The sequence below is a fragment of the Seriola dumerili genome, unplaced genomic scaffold, assembly GCF_002260705.1.
Source record: "Seriola dumerili isolate Sdu_G_001 unplaced genomic scaffold, Sdu_1.0 BDQW01000449.1, whole genome shotgun sequence".
Taxonomy (NCBI): Eukaryota; Metazoa; Chordata; class Actinopteri; order Carangiformes; family Carangidae; genus Seriola; species Seriola dumerili.
The window spans coordinates 2,969,663-2,987,053 of record NW_019174704.1 but is presented as its reverse complement, the minus strand read 5'-3'; the positions used below and the strand labels follow the sequence as shown (position 1 = coordinate 2,987,053).

The 17,391-nt window shown below is 42.1% G+C and overlaps 1 protein-coding gene across 2 annotated transcripts in view; it reads left to right on the top strand.

The window, feature by feature from the left end:
* The window catches only part of larp1 (La ribonucleoprotein domain family member 1), a 53,255-nt gene extending 36,279 nt beyond the window's left edge, over positions 1 to 16,976 (top strand). The window contains exons 6-21 of one of the 2 annotated variants that reach the window (XM_022762515.1): positions 2,089 to 2,223; positions 2,828 to 2,980; positions 5,298 to 5,460; positions 7,237 to 7,381; positions 7,943 to 8,117; positions 8,425 to 8,606; positions 9,465 to 9,554; positions 9,855 to 10,181; positions 12,080 to 12,203; positions 13,841 to 14,046; positions 14,166 to 14,272; positions 14,586 to 14,743; positions 14,917 to 15,061; positions 15,394 to 15,503; positions 16,216 to 16,343; positions 16,668 to 16,976. In XM_022762515.1, coding sequence (XP_022618236.1) covers positions 2,089 to 2,223; positions 2,828 to 2,980; positions 5,298 to 5,460; positions 7,237 to 7,381; positions 7,943 to 8,117; positions 8,425 to 8,606; positions 9,465 to 9,554; positions 9,855 to 10,181; positions 12,080 to 12,203; positions 13,841 to 14,046; positions 14,166 to 14,272; positions 14,586 to 14,743; positions 14,917 to 15,061; positions 15,394 to 15,503; positions 16,216 to 16,343; positions 16,668 to 16,895 — 2,576 coding nt within the window. In that variant the 3' untranslated portion in view covers positions 16,896 to 16,976. Of the gene's footprint in view, positions 1 to 2,088; positions 2,224 to 2,827; positions 2,981 to 5,297; positions 5,461 to 7,236; positions 7,382 to 7,942; positions 8,118 to 8,424; positions 8,607 to 9,446; positions 9,555 to 9,854; positions 10,182 to 12,079; positions 12,204 to 13,840; positions 14,047 to 14,165; positions 14,273 to 14,585; positions 14,744 to 14,916; positions 15,062 to 15,393; positions 15,504 to 16,215; positions 16,344 to 16,667 lie in introns of both variants that reach the window. The other variant, XM_022762514.1, reaches the window with a different exon arrangement.
* Positions 16,977 to 17,391: the final 415 nt, after the last annotated feature.

Genomic DNA, 17,391 nt, shown 5'->3' with positions numbered 1-17,391 from the left:
TATTTGTTGTCATGGTGTCTGTTAAACGAAGCTTTAAGAAATAATTAACAGCTCCTGAAAAGTGTGAAGTAAGGTAATATTAGGCAGGAGAAAGAAGATATTTTACACCATTACTCTCGCATACTTTCCCCCAGGGTTTCTCAGCTCGTTGTTGATGTCGTCAAAATCAGCAGTGAACTTTGCTGTTTTTCAGTGCGTCGATGCTAAATGGGGGGGCATCATTGTTTGTTGTTGCCAAATACATTGTAGACATGTTCACTCCAGATGCAACCAGTGCAAGCCCAAGGTGTTCACACTTGAAGTTGGATTCAGCTTCTTCCTTTTTTTTTTTTTCTTCTTTTTTTATAATTTGAGCCTACAGCAGATGACTGAGTAGACGTTTGTCATTGCCAGTTGCAGTTTTGGCAGCAATAAAAAGTTTAAACTCCACCAGCCAGGCCAGACAGCGAGTGTTTTCTGACCTTCACAATATGGTTACCCTCAGTGACGAATGTTAGGTTTGTTGTGGGAGTACATCTTTGACACTTCATGCGCAGACATTAACAATCCACAGTGACGTTGACACTGAAACACATTACAAAAGGGCAGCAAAGTCATTTTCATAAACGTTGAACTGACGACCATAAACATATACTGAACTTTTTTAAAATGTCAAGTTTTAGGCAACAATCAAACCAAAACTTTGTGTGTCGACTGGAGGTGTTGCCCTGTGGACATGCTGTAGAAGTGATGAGCACTTCATGTCTCTTCTCTGACTAAACATCAATGAAGAGAGCTTTCACAACTCTGATCTCAGCATTGAAGCAAAAAAGAAAAATCAAACAGAGCCAACAAAAACCCTAAATTAGTCACCTCCAACCAATGTTACTATTTAGATGTTAGTCTTTTGTTTGATGCTGCGTGCGCTCGCTCATGGACTGGTGTGCTGATGTTGCTTGCAAGATTTGTCACTGTGTAAACTGTAGTGAGCTGTTATAATATTAGACCAGTATTTTACATGCTGTCTTGAGTCAGTAACCTCTGTAATCTGCAGGTCCATATTCTTCTTTTTCTCTTTTATTCTCTCCCTCCCTCCCTCGTTCTCTCTCTCTTACCTACTCAGTCAGCCGACAGACGCAGGGCCACGTCACTTAAAAGTGGCTGTCATTTTCTTTCTCCCACTGCATGTGGGATCTGTCACACACTGACCCAAACATCCAAAGAGCACCCAGGAACCACATGTTATTCTAGACAGCAGATCACTGATGCAGCCTGCTGGTCAGCAGAGGTACTGCAGCTGAGTCAGTGCTGTTTCACCAATAATAGACTCGGCACAGTAATGATAAAAATCTTTTCTTAATGTATAGTTATACACATAAATATACTTGCAGTATTTTCAGGGCAGTAAGAAGCTTATAAAAGTTAATCAATTTACACATTTGGCAATAAAAGCTTTTATGGCATCTTTTTTCAGGCTTTTTTATAAAAAAATTTTTATAATATTTTACATTTACCATAGACACTGCAGAATATATGCAGAACAAATGCATTATGACTGAAATGTCATCATCAGTTAGGGTTAGGATGGTGAAGATGGTGCAATTGATTAAACAGGGTTTTAGGTGCCATTGCCCTTTTGTACGAAAAAAAAAGGGTTTAAATCAGTGCCTGTTTCTTGAGAATAATAGTCCAATTTTAACCAGTATTTCTTTTCTTTCTGTAGTTAAAGGATATTAAGAGATAGTTAGGAGTGTCATTCACATAGTCGACAGTAGGGGGATGCTCTGAAGCCAGTATTTGGCAGCAGTTTTACACTTGTGGCCTGAGAGATTTTATGTGGCAGCTTTTGATAAATCAGGTATTTTCCTTAAAAAGCGTGAAAATATACAAAATTTCAATGCATTTTACACAGAAAATGAACTGATTTTGCTGAAAGTTCATCTAACTCTCAATATATTTCCAATAAAAACTTTGTTTATGAAAGAGGATTCAAAAGTCTGTTCATGAAATATTAGTTTTATGAAAAGTTCAAATTGAATTAGGAACTAAATGAATGAATTAATTCTTTTCCTCTCTAACTGTATTTCCTCTCACTGTCGTTACAAACAGGAAACAAGCAGAAGTGGGTTCCCCTGATGATCGAGGTGAAGTCGGAGGGTCCTAGGGAGCGCTCGGCCTCAAGGAACAACAGCAGACAGAATGAAAACCCCCGCCTCCCTCCCAACGCCAGGAACGACCTCAGAGGTGAGTCTGCGATGCCATCACGCAGCGCTGATATCACCGTGACAGCAAGTGAGGCAACGTGTTTTCAGGTCGTACCAGGTAGTAAATGTCAGCAGAGTTTGGAGAAAAGCATCTGAAAATGAGCTTGAATTGACGTGAAGAAATCCCAGACAGCTGGTTTTACATGAAGCCTTCAATGCCCGGAGTTATTATTAGCTAGTGCTGCTTGACGTGTGAAAGCATGGGACAACAGAATTTTATTCCACGGAAAGTGTCTGCATGACTGCGTCTGTAGCTGTTGATCTATTGATGCACATTACTGCATTTGGCTGATTGAGGCAGTGACTCAGCAGCAGGATGTAGAGAGATCTATGTGTGCTCCTAATCTGCAGCTTCTGCTTTTGACAGTTTAACAATTCAAATAAACGTGTAAATAACTTACATTCACAGAGGAAACAAAGTGTGTTATAAGACATCCGATCTGCTCTTCTGCATAATGTTGCAAGTTGCAAAGAACTTTCTTCTGACAGAAAACTGGCTTTCATTTGATGTTAGTTTTGATCTGCTAGACCGGTGCGATGATGTGTTTGTGCGGATATCAAGGATGTGGCTGGTTTCCCTGCAGACTGGCACAGTCAAAAGTACGAGCGGGAATGGCGCGACGATCATGACGAGGTGTCCAGTGTGAAGAGCGAAGGGGCGCCGTTCCGTGGAGGGTTCAGAGGTCGCGGACGTGGGAGAGGAAGAGGCCGGGGACGAGGCAGAGGTGGTGGGAGAGGTATGATTGTTTATTTTTTTTCACTCGCAGAAGCAAACACTAAAAATACAACTTTACCACCAGTTTTCTGTCCTCACAAAATGTGTAAAAATAGACCTTTCTTTTCCTGGCCTTTCTTATGTGGTTGTCAGCCTCTGTTTTTTATTTTTTTTATTTCCTGAAACAGTGCTGGCACTGACGGGCGCTGGTAAAGATTTCACCACTGTGCTGCTGGTGTGTCTGTAACCACTGGAAATGTCTTTGGTTAGAAGCAAGAATGTGTCTCTGTGATGCTTAAACGCCAACATTAACAACTCGGTGACATTCGTAAATCACATACGTACAGTGTATTATGGACCTGTGATCATAAGCTCATATCTTCTACACTGTATCTTAATAGGAAGATTAAGGCTGTTTTGTTAAGCAGAAAACTCTTCTTACTTCAGCTGGAGATATTGTGTCAGTCAGATCTGACCTGCAGTCATGCTGTAGAAGTGATGAGCTCCTCATGTCTCTTCTCTGACTAAATATCACTGGAGAGAACTTCCACACCTCTGATCTCAGCATTGAAGTGCAAAAACAAAACAGAAATCACTTTAACCTTTGTGCTGGGTTAAGTTATGTAAATGATATAAACACTGATAATGATTAGAAATCTCAACACACTGTCAGTGACTTGTCACTTTGCAGTCCTTTAGAAATACAAACACTCCTCCCAAAATAGGCAGGTCAGGGTTGGTTGAGTAGCTGAACACGCTCTGTTATTGTTTTGCTGCTGAAAGTCAGTTAGCTGGAGAAGAGAGATGAGCGCTCTCTCTCTCTCTGAAGAACCTTTAAGTGTCCTCACAGAAAGCGGCAGCTCAACATTTACAGTCTGAAATGTAAAAGAGGTAAGATGGCGTCAGGGGTGGGGGTGATGCTTAAAGCCCCATTTGAACACACAGTGGAAGAGAGGAGGCTTCAATACTGCTGATTACTTGAGATGAGAGTGGTATCGATCTTCTGATGTAACTCTCAAGAAAAAGAAAATTAGCTTATTTCCCAAAATGTCAAACTACTAATTCAATAATCTCTATCCTCGTATTGCTACAAGGTAGAAAGGTTTGACTTTGCCAAACAAAATCAAGCAGGGTTTAACAAAACGGTGTCCAGCCAGTCCGACAGAACTGTAGCTTTGTGTGTCCTGTGTAGTTCTTGTTGTGTTGGGGCTGATTCTGTTCTCAAATTGGGTGTTTGGTGACCCTGATCAGGCCTCACCAAAGCTAGAGCAAAAACACAAATGTGCAATAACAACCAGAGAGTGTTGGAATGAGGAAAGGCCTTGGATCCAGCTAGAGAAGCAGGTTTCCCCGAAGTCCTGTTGGTTTTGGCAGAATTCTCCCTCTCTCTCTCGTCCCTGTTGTTCACTCTTTTCGTACACATCGCCTTCCCTCGCTCTCTCGCCCTCTCTCGCTCGTCTTCCACTCACTCTCTTTGTTTTCTGTCTTCCTCCGTCCTCGCTCCCCTCCCCAGACTGAGGTAGAGAAAACACTGGTACCTTTCAAATTTTATAAGAGGGAAGAAAAGTGTGAGAGAAAACAAAGATTATAAACAACCCGGAGGAAGAAATGAGAGGGGATTGTCTTGAGGACACGTTGACTTTCTGCAGCATTGAAGAGACGGTCAGAGTTAATGCTGAGCAGATGAACTTTGTGTCTTTGTGTATTAACTCGGCTCTTATGTGTGCATACTCCTACATACTCAGTACACTCCCACTAACACACACTCATTTTTAGGCTGACTACGTTCACTCTCTTAATTTCTATGAGTTTTATTTCCTTCATCTTTATTTCTTTCTCTTGCTCCTGCAGCCTGTCTCTCCCACATATCCCACTGCCTTTCCTCAAATTTTGAAAAATGAAATTATGGCTGACGGGATGATTTTTCAATAAAGGAATGTGCAGACTCAGAGCTTAATAAATCTGGGTAATTTATCTACTTGTAACTTGATCCAAATGCCCCGGGCCATATTAAACCAAATGTGGAATGATTTAGTAACACAATGTTAACTCATGGAATACTAAATACTAAATTTGTGATTAACTGCAAAACAAAACACTTTTCGCTTCCACTCAGTCGCAAAAGATTCATCAATGAAAAAGGACATTATGAGAAGACTGGCAGATCAGAAGACAGAAAACAGCTGTCAGAATAAATGGTTTAAACAGCATTAATAGCACTCAGCTTTTCTCATATGTTGTATGAAATGTACTTTTAGTTCACAGCAAAGTCACTCGAATAGACAACTCAAAATGTGCAGCGTGAGAATGATCTAAATCTCTGTGTCTGTCCTGTCCAGGTCACTATGACTACCACTACGGCTACAAGTCGTATGATATGAAAGACGGACCCTATGGCCAGAAGTTCAGCAACTCGGTGACCTACTACTACGACAACATGAGCAGCAACGACCTTTACTCCGTCGACCAGGACCTGCTGAAGGACTACATCAAGAGGCAGATGTAAGCTGAGTTTCTTTCTTACAGCAGCGAGACCAAGACGGCACTAAAACATGGAACGTTTTAACAGATTCGATTGAGCTTTAGCTGCAACGAAGGTTTGCAATCAGTCATGCTGTAGAAGTGATGAGCTCCTCATGTCTCTTCTCTGACTAAATATCAATGGAGAGAACTTTTCACAACTCTGATCTCAGCATTGAAACAAAAAACAACAAATTTAATTGACACAAAAAAAATTGGTGACATATGTGCTTTGATCCGGACCATGCACGGAGATAGTAGATCTTAAACTTGTATAAAGTCTTTCCTGGCTCCAGAGAGAGCTACATGAAATCTGAAATATGCCTCAGATGATGTCACGTGAATCAGTGGTTGGGTTCAAACAGTAAAAGTTTGAAAATAAAAAAAAAAAATCAGTGCGGAGAAGTGAGTTTACTGCGCCTCTGTTGCCCACTCCTTAACTGTGCTTGAAGCGAGCTGAGTCACATTAATCACTATTACCACAACATACCTGAATCTCTTACTGAACTTTCGATGGCCGAGTTGCATTGTGGGTAATGTAGTCGCCAGGTTCTGACAAGGAGGAAGAACATGTGGAATAAAACAGACGTTATTTCTGGTTCTGCTGCGTCCAGCTTGAGTTGGCCACTGTTGTGGGAGTGCAAAGTTAAATCAATGAGTTCTCTGTTATACATACTCTTCATTCACATATTTCTTTTACCTACAGTATGAGTTGTAAAATGATTAAATAATCTGATCCTTATTTGTTCATCTTCAGATTTGATCAAATTGGACTCTGTGTATTAATTTTGGTTCTTATCGCTTCCTGGATTCGATTTTTGTCACATTATCAGAGCAAGAAAAGAAAAACCAAAATGTGATGAAAGCAAAAACCAACTTTCTATTCAGTAGATCTAAAAGGTAAAACAAATTCAAATATTCTCTATTTTTTGCTGCATGGTAGAGAAGCCACAGTTTGCTTGACCTCCCATAAATCAAATGTCTGTTGAACAAAATGTGTCAGGCCGGGGCGACACGGTTCATCTCCCGACCACGTCACACCCCTGTTTCTGTTCCCACATTTCCAGTCTGTGTCTCTGCTGCTGCTGCTATCAAACAAAAGCAAAAATGCCCAAAACCTAAGGCCGGTCTGACAGAGTTGGAGATGTCAGGGTTATCAGTTTTTCAAATCATAATTGTTTTTATGGTTTATCTTGCATACAAGCACATTTATGGGAAGTTTTATAACAAAAATACACATCTCCCCTAAACTCGGCCACTTACCCACCACACATTTGCATTCAATCTTTGCCAGATGACAGCACTGTGTGAGTGTTGAGACAGTAGTTTTTAGATTTTTGGCGCTTAACTGAAGGAGTGTAACTGTTTCCTTGTGTGCACTCGGTGCTCCCTTCAGTTTAAATCTGTAGTAAAGGACTCGGAGACTTTGAAATCTTGTTAAATCTTCTGTTTTTGGTTAGTGGTTCTTTGGAAGGTTTGGGTTTCACATCACATTGTTGAAAACCAGTCTCTGCTTCCAGTGTTTTCAGAAGATGTTTTTTTTTCTCTCAGTATTGCGGTTGTGTGAGGCTTTCTGTTTTAATTGAGTTATTTAAATGAGGCCCACTCATTTGTCTCTGTTTCTCTCACCTGACTCTTTTCCTCACGTCTTAGTCCCTCCCACAAGAGAAAGCCGTGAGGGAACAACAAATAGCGGACTTGTCAGTATATACTGGATAATGTTGACCATGTGTTTCCTCACTTCTCCAACCCCTGTAGTGAGTACTATTTCAGCCTGGACAACCTGGAGCGGGACTTCTTCCTGCGGCGGAAGATGGATCAGGAGGGCTTCCTGCCCATCGGACTCATCGCCAGTTTCCACAGAGTGCAGGCCCTCACCACCGACATCAACATCATTCTGGAGGTGAACACATTTTTCTGACTCAGAGATTTTCCTGATAAAAGTTGCCAGTGAAGATGCAGATAGAGAATCTGAGATGATGATGATGTGGTTTAAACAGTGTCAGAACAGAATAAATCTTGAATTCAAGATTTTGGAAACTTGTTGCCTGGTTCCAGTGAAGCGTTGAGACACAAATCATGAGAACATGGTATGCAATCACAAAAAAAAATTAATGAACAATATGAGCTACAACAGTTACATTTCCAGTTTAAACAAAATCACAGAAACTGCAAAAAAATGAACTTTTAAGGTTTTTGCTGACACTGTCAAAAGGTAAAAAGCTAAGCTGTTTTAAACATCTGACAGTTGAAAATGTAGTCGTCTGAATCCTGACAAAAAAAATCACAACCCCCTCTTCACACTTCGTAGTTTATCTCAGAGCAAATCTCTCTCCTTTCAGCTCTTCATAAAAAAAAAAAAACTGTCATCTTCTCAAGTAAAAGACGCCTGAAGAATATCCTTTGAACACTGTGTGAACACTGTAATCGCACAGAGTAACTGACACGCCATCTCTCCTGTCAGGCTTTGAAGGACAGTAAGGAAGTGGAGGTGATCGACATGAAAATCCGTCGGAAGGTGGACCCTGAGAAGTGGCCTCTGCCGGGCCTGAGCATGCCTAACCAAACCCACACCGACTTTTCCCAGCTCATCAACTGCCCCGAGTTTGTCCCAAGACAGATGGTCGAGGAGCCCAGAGGTGAGCTGCTAAGCTCCTGTAGATGGAACTGAACTGTGGGTCAAACTGTGCCAAGGAATCACATGTAATTTCTCTGGATTTCTGCTGTGATGATTTGCCCTTTTTTGTCTTTTTTCAAGGTAACTAAAAATGAAAGAAGGTGATTTATGTTCAATGGGGTCAAAATAATTTAACTAATTGGCAGTTTTAGACTTTTAGGGCTCAGTAAGAGAGAAATATCACCTTTTGTTTCAGATCTATCACAAGAAACATCATTTCCACGAGGGCGCCATATAAAATGTTCTCTGTGACTCTGTGTTTGCTGCAGGGTCTCCCAGGGCCTCCACACCAGTGAAGCAGCAGACCAAGACTGAATCAGACATCTCCAACCTCAAGACGATGCCCAAGGGCCTCTCTGCCAGCCTCCCTGACCTGGACTCTGAGTCCTGGATTGAGGTCAAGAAGAGGCCTAGACCCTCTCCGGCCAGACCCAAGGTCAGCGCAGAAAAGGTGACGTTCAGGTCCAACCAAAAAAGTTTTCAGAAGGTTTAGGAAGACGGTGAAGAAGCAGGAGCGTCTGTAGTTGAGGTCCTTGAATGTTCACGTTCAGGATACAGAAACCCATCAGTGTCATTTACAATGTCACTCACTCACATGATCATTTTAAGTTTTCCATTCAGTAATTTTTTTTTTCCATGGATCATGATGACTTGTGGCCACTTCCCAGCAGAAACATGTATTCCTGTGAAGTCAGAGAGGAGAGCCTACATACATACCTCATTTTTTTCATGTTAAACCTTGTTAAAAAGTGTTTGTGCCAAACAACTAGTGCTGAAACAATTAGAACATTAACTGATCACCAACAAATTTTATAATCAGTTAATCGTTAAAAGTTATTCATTAAGTAAAATTCCTTAGTTCCAGCTTCTCCAGTGTGAGGATCTGCTGTTTTATATCATTATTAATGTGAATATAAATTATGAATTTTGGACCGTTCTTTGAATACGTCATTTTGGGCTTTGCTGCATATTTTTCACTCTTCATCAAAAGCATTAAAAATTGAAAGCTCAGCTGGCAGGTAGCTGTCAAGCATTGTTTATGTAGAACCAATGAATTTCATCTTCACAGCCACATGCAGCAGTCTGGTCAATTTCATAATTGAAACTTTGTTTAATTAGCTATGTCAAACCACAGTAAAATCAGTTTGCCTTCTCCTCATCTTTACTTTAAACATCGGTCTTCATTCCTCCATCTGCTCACTTCTGTCCATATCCTCGTCCACCACCACTACCACCACCACCACCTTCCCCTGCCTGCTCCTGTGTGCTCGGTGTTGGTTGACTGATGTAGGCCCCCTCGTTCCAGCAGCAGCAGCAGCAGAAGGAGAAGGACGACTTGATTCGCTCCCCGGTGCCGCAGCCTGGCTCCTCGCCCTCCCCTGTTACCCCAGGAATTAAGGTGTGTTTGAACTCTCTCGATTGTTATTCCCCTAAAAAAAAAACTTTAGACTAGAAGTGTTTGTGTTTTTTTGTTTTTTTTTTACAGCTGCAAATAATGATTTTGATTCCTCTATTCTGTTGATTTAATCACTAAGGTTATTAAATGTTAAGTCGCTGTGACGTAAGATTCTCATTTAATCTGAGTCAAAAACTCATAGATATTTAAGTTACAAAAATATAAAATAAAATCTGCAAATCTTCACATTTGAGAAGCTGGAACCAAAGAATATTTGTCATTTAAACTTGGAACTCTGATCAGGACGGAGCGGAGCAGGACGAACCAGAGGAGCTGGACTTCATGTTCGACGAGGAGATGGAGCAGATGGACGGGCGGCGCAACACCTTCACCGACTGGTCGGATGAGGAGACGGACGGCGAAATCGACGACCATGACGTCAACAAGATCCTGATCGTGACACAGACGCCGCCCTACCTGAGGAAGCACCCGGGCGGCGACCGCACGGGACACCACACATCGCGCGCCAAGCTGACCAGCGAGTTGGTCAAGGTTATCAACGACGGGCTCTTCTACTACGAGCAGGACCTGTGGGACGACACGTACGAGCCCGAGTACGCCACCATCAAGGTGAGGCCGTTTGTCATGGTTGATGATGTGGTCAAATGCAGAAAATCAGCATAAAAGCTCCTTATACAAAACACTTTTCTTGTCCAAACACTAGTGTCCATGTTTCTGTTTTCAGAATTTAAGCAACTTTTTTTTTTTTTTGTTGTTTTTCTTAACAACCTCTGTCTGAAGTTATGATACAAAGGACGATACAAAACAAAAGACATTTCATTTTCTACTTCATTTAATTCACTTAGACAGACAAAGCAGATCCAGTTCTTCAACAGCATCATTAGATCCAGTTCCCAGATGTAATGGTTAGATACCACACGTCAGTGTGACACAGGTCTTTTCAGTACTAAACTCAGTTTTGATTAAACCAGACGTTTTAGCTTATTCCAAATCTCAGTGGCTCATTTTTCGATATTAACTTTTCCTTTCAAAATATTCACTTCTTACACCCTCCTTTTTGAATTTTTTTTTTCTTTTTCTTTTGAAAGGACCAGATGGGTGTAAACCAATTTTAAATTTGACTTTATGTCACCATCCATCCAAAGCTTATGTGTTTCGTTTCAAGTAGATACTGATCACCATATTTACAGTAAATGCTTCTGGTAATAGAAAGTTAACAACCAAAATAGGAAGAAGGTACAAATATGAAAAAAAACAAAAAAAAAAACATAAAAAGTGTAATGTGTTTGTGCGTGTGTGTGTCTGTTTCTAAAATCTTTGTTTCTTATTTTTTTAATTAAATCAAACGGGTAAATTCCAGATTTTCCAGATAATTCAGAGATGAAAATGAGGACTGGACCAGAACGTCTACGAGTATCAGAGCTTAAGAGTTGAATAACGACCTGTAGTGAATCGTAAGTCGAGGCGGGTTCTTCTGACAGCTTCCACATTACCTCATTGTCATTTTGGCGGTGTTTCTGCCCAAGGCCAGATGATGAGTACATTTATTCTTCTTCACTTGGAGCTGTTTCTGGACATGGAAACCCCGACACAGAACAGAGTTTTTTTTTTTTTGTTTGTTTTGTTTTGTTGTCATTGCTGCCCCATTGTAGCATTGTTGAACTCTTTGTGGGACCTTCACGTGCTCGCCGGCACACATCCAGCGGCGTGTGGAACAGAGGACGCTTGTTTATAAATAGACCCCACATACAAGGCCTCAGCCTGAGGGGTCGCAGTGACGAGCTGCAGGGGGAGACAAAGATGGACGCTCAGAGATCTGAGGATACTTGGTGGAATGAAGGGGCGAGTGTGAGTTGCACTTGATCATCTTTGTGAAACAATGGAAAGCTGAGGGCCTGCTTAATTACGCTTTGTTGTGGTGTGATTTTTAAAATAAGCTGCTGTTGCAGGAGGAACAGTAACTATTGTGAGGTCTTTACCCGTGGAAAATTCAGGGTTCGTGTCGATGTGAGCCAGCTGGTTGGTGTAGTCGTGTCAGAACAGTTAGAGACATCAAACATGAGGCTGAAAAGAGTGTTTTTGGCAGCCATGTTTTGCTGCTGCATCTCAATCTCCAGACTGCTACAGTTAAGGTCTGTTGATGATCTATTTGTTGACATTTCCTTTAATGTCCCAGCTTATTTTGTTTTTTATTTGTTGGACACTTTTTTTTTTCTTTTTTTTTTTTTAAACTCTGTATAATTATTTTGGTAAAGATCTAGAGTTTCATCCCAGTGTGATTGTTTTTACTGAGAGTTTAGTTTCAGAGATTACAGTGAAATGAGTCTTAACATATTGGGTTTCTTTAGGAATGTTCACCCAACACTTGGCACATTCCCACCATGTCTATCCAAAATGCCAACACACCCCTCAGATCCCTCCTTGTCAAAGTATTTTTTTACATGTAGAGATGTTTTCCCACCGGTCATCACATTAACTCTGGATCTGGATCTTCTCCCTTTTTACAGCAAGAGGTGGAGAACTTCAAGAAGGTCCACCTGATCAGCCGCGAACAGTTTGACTGCCTGACCCCCGAACCCCCTGTCGACCCCAACCAGGAAGTCCCCCCAGGTCCCCCACGACCTCAGCAGAGTAAGGACACGGAAACACACAAAGGCGCACAAGACAAATGCATCACACATTTACCTAATTGGCTTTTTATCTCGTCAGCTCGAAGAGACACAAAAGCAAACCTGAGGGTCACAAAATGACTCGGAGGATACAAAAGACATAACAGACTCATTCTACACAAAATAATGTGCTTTTTCTGACCTTTCTGAGATACTTGCTAGTTTAATGTGAAAAACGGTATATTTTTACCTCTTCAGACCTCCAACAATTGTTCAGTGACACATTTTGGAACTACTCACAACTAACTGACTCATCCAGCATGTGACCAGGGGTCACAAGTAGACAATGCTCCATTTTAAGAGGTCAGAAGGTAAAAAGATTGGTAAACTGCTGTCAAAGAGGTTTTTAGGTCCGTATTACCCATTGCACGTTTTCTTGTCCACTTCACCTCTCATACACCTCCATACCTCCCGGCCTCACATGTCACTGCAAAAACTGATGGGCCTTAAATATTGTTAGATATGATAGAAACACAGTCCTGTATTTTTCTGTATTGGCCTGAGTATTAGACGACTCTAACATCAGTTTGTGGGGAAAAGAAGTCTTAAAGATGCTAACCACTTTCAGACAACTCCTGTAGAAGCAGTGGTCCTCATTCTCAAAGCATTTTCTCCTGTGAAGATGAAATATGAAATCTATTTTTTTTTGGTGCAGCTTGTCTATAAGTTACACACTCACACTCTCCTGTCGGGCTTTTAGCAGCCAGAGGGATTTTCACTGGCTGTTAGCACTTTTTAGACACTTTGTTTGAGCCCCATGTCAGTGACAGCAGTAATTGTTGACTGCTGGGCCGATGATTCACTCCCTCTCTGCAGTAAACATGTCAGGAGACGCTTTTGCAGACGATAACACGACTCATCAGACATGTCTGTTGGCTACACTCAGTCTTCTACACTTAAACTCACTTTAATAAAACTCACTGTAAATGGTCTCGAAGTAACTCGTCAGCCCAGAAACATTTAAGGCTACAAACACCTCGTGACGTGACGCTTCCTGGAGCCAGTGATCCTCTTCATTCAGAAATGATCGTCTAGTCCTTCAATATAATACAGCCTCACTTTTTCAAACATGAAAGGAAAAAAATCGGGCCAACACGGTATTTACTTTGTCGCCATGCTGTTTTTCTTCTCATAACGCCTCCTGGTTTTCAACAGCTGCTCTCATTCATGATGAAAAGGCTCTTGTTTTTCATTCTAGCTGGCATCAAATGGAGCTTATAAAGCCATAAATCTATGTAGATTAAACTTGCTGACGCCCTGCTCCTTCATCTTTCTTTCCTCGTGTTCAGTTGGTAACAACCATCAATCCTAAGCCCTGTGACTCTTGAATTTTCACACTGAGAAATAAATGAAGCACTTAGATCACTGATGTTGTGACATTAGATTATCTCTTAATGACTTTAAAGAGTTTTATTTCAGGATTGCTTAGATAATAACAGTGAAGCATATTGAGTTTGAAAATGGTCCGTGAAACATGTGAACAGTTCTGGAAGAGCTTCAACCCTGTTGGAAGCTGTTTCTGTCTGATTTTTCTTTATTTATTTATTGTTTATTAAACTGTTGCTCCTGTGTAACTCATCTTCTCCCTCTCGTCCTCAGTTCCCACAGACGCTTTGGCAAACAAACTCTTCGGTGCCCCTGAGCCCTCCTCAACAGCTCGCTCGCTCCCAACTACCGTGCCTGATTCGCCCAACTACCGCAGTGCCCGGACGCCCCGCACGCCTCGCACCCCTCACAGGAAGGACGCGACCATGACGCCGCGCTTCTACCCAGTGGTGAAGGAAAGTCGGCCTGTCGATGCCAAGGTAAGATGGCTGCCGAGTGAGGGTGAAATCAGACCTGAAATGTGTCTTTTTGTGGTCCAATGCCTGTTCTTGCCTTGTAGCAATCTGCCTTTTACACAATTTTATCTGTAATTTTTCAGACGCCCAGAAAGAGGAAGACCCGACACAGCTCCAACCCACCCATGGAGTGTCACGTTGGCTGGGTGATGGACTCCAGAGAGCATCGCTCCCGTACCGCCTCCGTCAGGTGAGACTCATTGCTCTGTGCTCTGTAACGTTTCTCTTAAATTCTCTTAGAATTCAAAGTCACTAACTTTCCTTACCTTGCCAGGTTAGAGAAGAAGTATCACAGTCTGTGTTGGAGCAGAATGTGGTGCAAAAGCAACATTTATGGCTTTATGTTTAGTTTCTTTAATGGTTAAAGTTGCCTATATGATGTTTTAACTGTAAAGTGAAGGGCTACTTTCCTAAGTAAACGTTAACTTAAAACAACCTCTGACTCAGGACTAACTTGCTGACTAACTGTTCTCCACCTGCTCTTCCACCTTTCTCCCTCTCAGCTCTAACGCCAGCCCGTCAGAGGGCACCCCTGCCCTGGGTAACATTGGCTGCACGCCTCAGTCCCTCCCCAAGTTCCAGCACCCATCACACGAGCTGCTCAAGGAGAACGGCTTCACGCAACACGTTTACCACAAGTACCGCCGGCGCTGCCTAAACGGTACACATGCTCTTCTTCTTCTATTTTATTATTAATTCTGTCTTCAACCTATTCAGCTGCATTTGTTAACAGTGAACTGATACTGGATCTTTTCTTCTTCCTGTGTCCATTCATCTTGTATTTATTTTAAACCAACCTATCCACCTCATCTCTCTCCCCTCGACCAATCACAGAGCGAAAGCGGCTGGGAATCGGCCAATCTCAGGAGATGAATACGCTCTTCCGTTTCTGGTCCTTTTTCCTGCGGGATCACTTCAACAGGAAGATGTACGAGGAGTTCAGACAGCTGGTGGTCGAGGACGGGAAAGAAGGATACAGGTGAGAGTCCTGACCACTGATGGATGGACACTGTGTTAAAGGCAGGCGTGTACACAGTATCCAGTCATTTGTAATGAATATGGGTTTATATAAGCCTGTGGTCATTTATGTCATCCTTTTTTTTTTTTGTTGTTTTAGTTACATTCATCGATAGTATTTGTACTGATTTATATCCAAGCCATGACCAAACACGTTGTTTTCCACTGTTCAGTTCTTTCTGACTTTCTCCTTTAATGTTGTTTTGATTGTGTGTGTGTGTGTGTGTGTGTGTGTGTGTGTGTGTGTGTGCGTGTGTGCGTGCGCGTGTGTGTGCGTGCGCGTGCATGTTGCAGGTATGGATTGGAGTGCCTCTTCAGGTACTACAGCTACGGCCTGGAGAAGAAGTTTAGGCCAGACATCTTTAAGGATTTCCAGGAGGAGACCATGAAAGACTACGAGGCCGGTGAGTTCACTGACACAAACAGCACAGTGTGCACGGATCAGAGCAGACAAAATGTGTTCTTAATGAAACACCATCTCAGGTCAGGCTCTGTCATATTTTACAGGTCAAAGTTTCTGGTTAATTTTTTCTCTTGTAGGAGCACTCTCTTGCTCAATTAGGGGAAAGTCCAGAGTGTCCGTAATGCACAAACCAACTTTAAGAGGGAGTTAGATAAAACAGCCTCTTAAGATAGCCCCTTTGGGCTCAACGTCCAGTCGAGACCAGATGTCACATGTTTAAAGACATTGGTAACATAACTTTAAAAACAAGTTCCTAAATAACTGTATTTTATTATTATACTACAAAGAATAAAAAGAATCTGGCTTCCTGATGTGCAGTTGATTTTAAGGAGACCTAAAAACAGATGTTTATCTCTAATGGTTATGGAAATATTAACGTGAGTTTAACAAACTTGCAATAAAAATACAAATACACACATTTAAACATTAGGAGCAGGTGTTTGTTGTCTGGTCTTCACAGCTAATTTACTGCTGTGAGAAGAGACCCAAGCCAAAGTCTTAAAAGCCGGGGTGAATATTTGGCGGTTGTCTGGAATGCATCACACCTCAGATGTGTTTTTCTTGTGTTCTGCTCAGAGATTTCCTGCACTCTTTTTATAGAAAAGGTTTCTCTCTCACCCCCACCTGACCGCATTTCTGTCTCCTGCTCACAGGCCAGCTTTATGGACTGGAGAAGTTCTGGGCCTTCCTTAAATACTCCAAGGCCAAAACCCTGGAGATCGATCCCAAGCTGCAGGAGTATCTGAGCAAGTTTAAACGCCTGGAAGATTTCAGGATTGATGTAAGTACAGTATTTTTATGAAGGCTGTTAGGTAGAACTCGTTTGACCCTGGAAAGATGTCAACCCTTATGGGTAAAAAAAAATGACACCTCCTTTTTGAAAATAAGATTAATTTTGATTAATTTGATGTAACTGACCGGGTCATGTGACCTCTAAGACTGATATATTGCTATTTGCTTCATATATGTTCAGTAAAAGAACAATTAGTTGCTTCCATACACATAACAACGCAGATATAATGGTAGATAATAACTCTGATGTACATTATAACTTGACATGAGCAACCCTCCATCCAACCGCCACCCTGCTTATGTCTTGTTCTAGCCGCCTATGGAGGAAGGACGCCGCAGAAGACACTCTTCCAGCGGGGACGGTCGCCGCAGGCACCCCTCTCTGCCCTCCAGCCGGCCACACAGCCAGGCCAGCTCAGGCCCCAGCCCCGCCCCCATCGCCCAGGGGCCCGCAGCCAAGGATGATACCAAACCCACCAGCCAGAAAGACCCCCCCGCCCCCTCCGCTGACCCCGCATCAGATGCCAAGACACTGAAGTAACCCCACAAACACGCCGGCCCGCACGGATCAACTCAACCACGTCTGCAAGTCGCCGGTTCTCTCTGCGCCACAGGAGGGGGGAGGGGGCGTCCAGCTCTTCATTCAAGCATGAGAATTTTTTTTTTCTTTTTGTCTCACAACAATTTTTGATTGAAAAATAAGGAAGAAAAGAATTAAATGGCTCTGTTTATTCATTAGTTTTAAGTTTTTGAGGATAAATGACCCTTTTGTCTTAATGAGGCAAAGAATGGATGAGGTGTCAAACTATTTTTTATTTTATTTTTTTTTCTTTTCTATGTCATTGCTGGTCCACACGGTGGAGGGTTTAATGGCGATTTACTATCCTGGAATTTTTATTTTTTTTTGTCAATGTTGACCCCCCTCTCCATCACTGGGACCCCGCTTTGATCATCACTGTCCCGCTGGCTGAAAGATATTTGATTCCCTGCCCAGATCTCAGATTAATGATTATTATTTCTTCGGCGTGTGGTGGGAT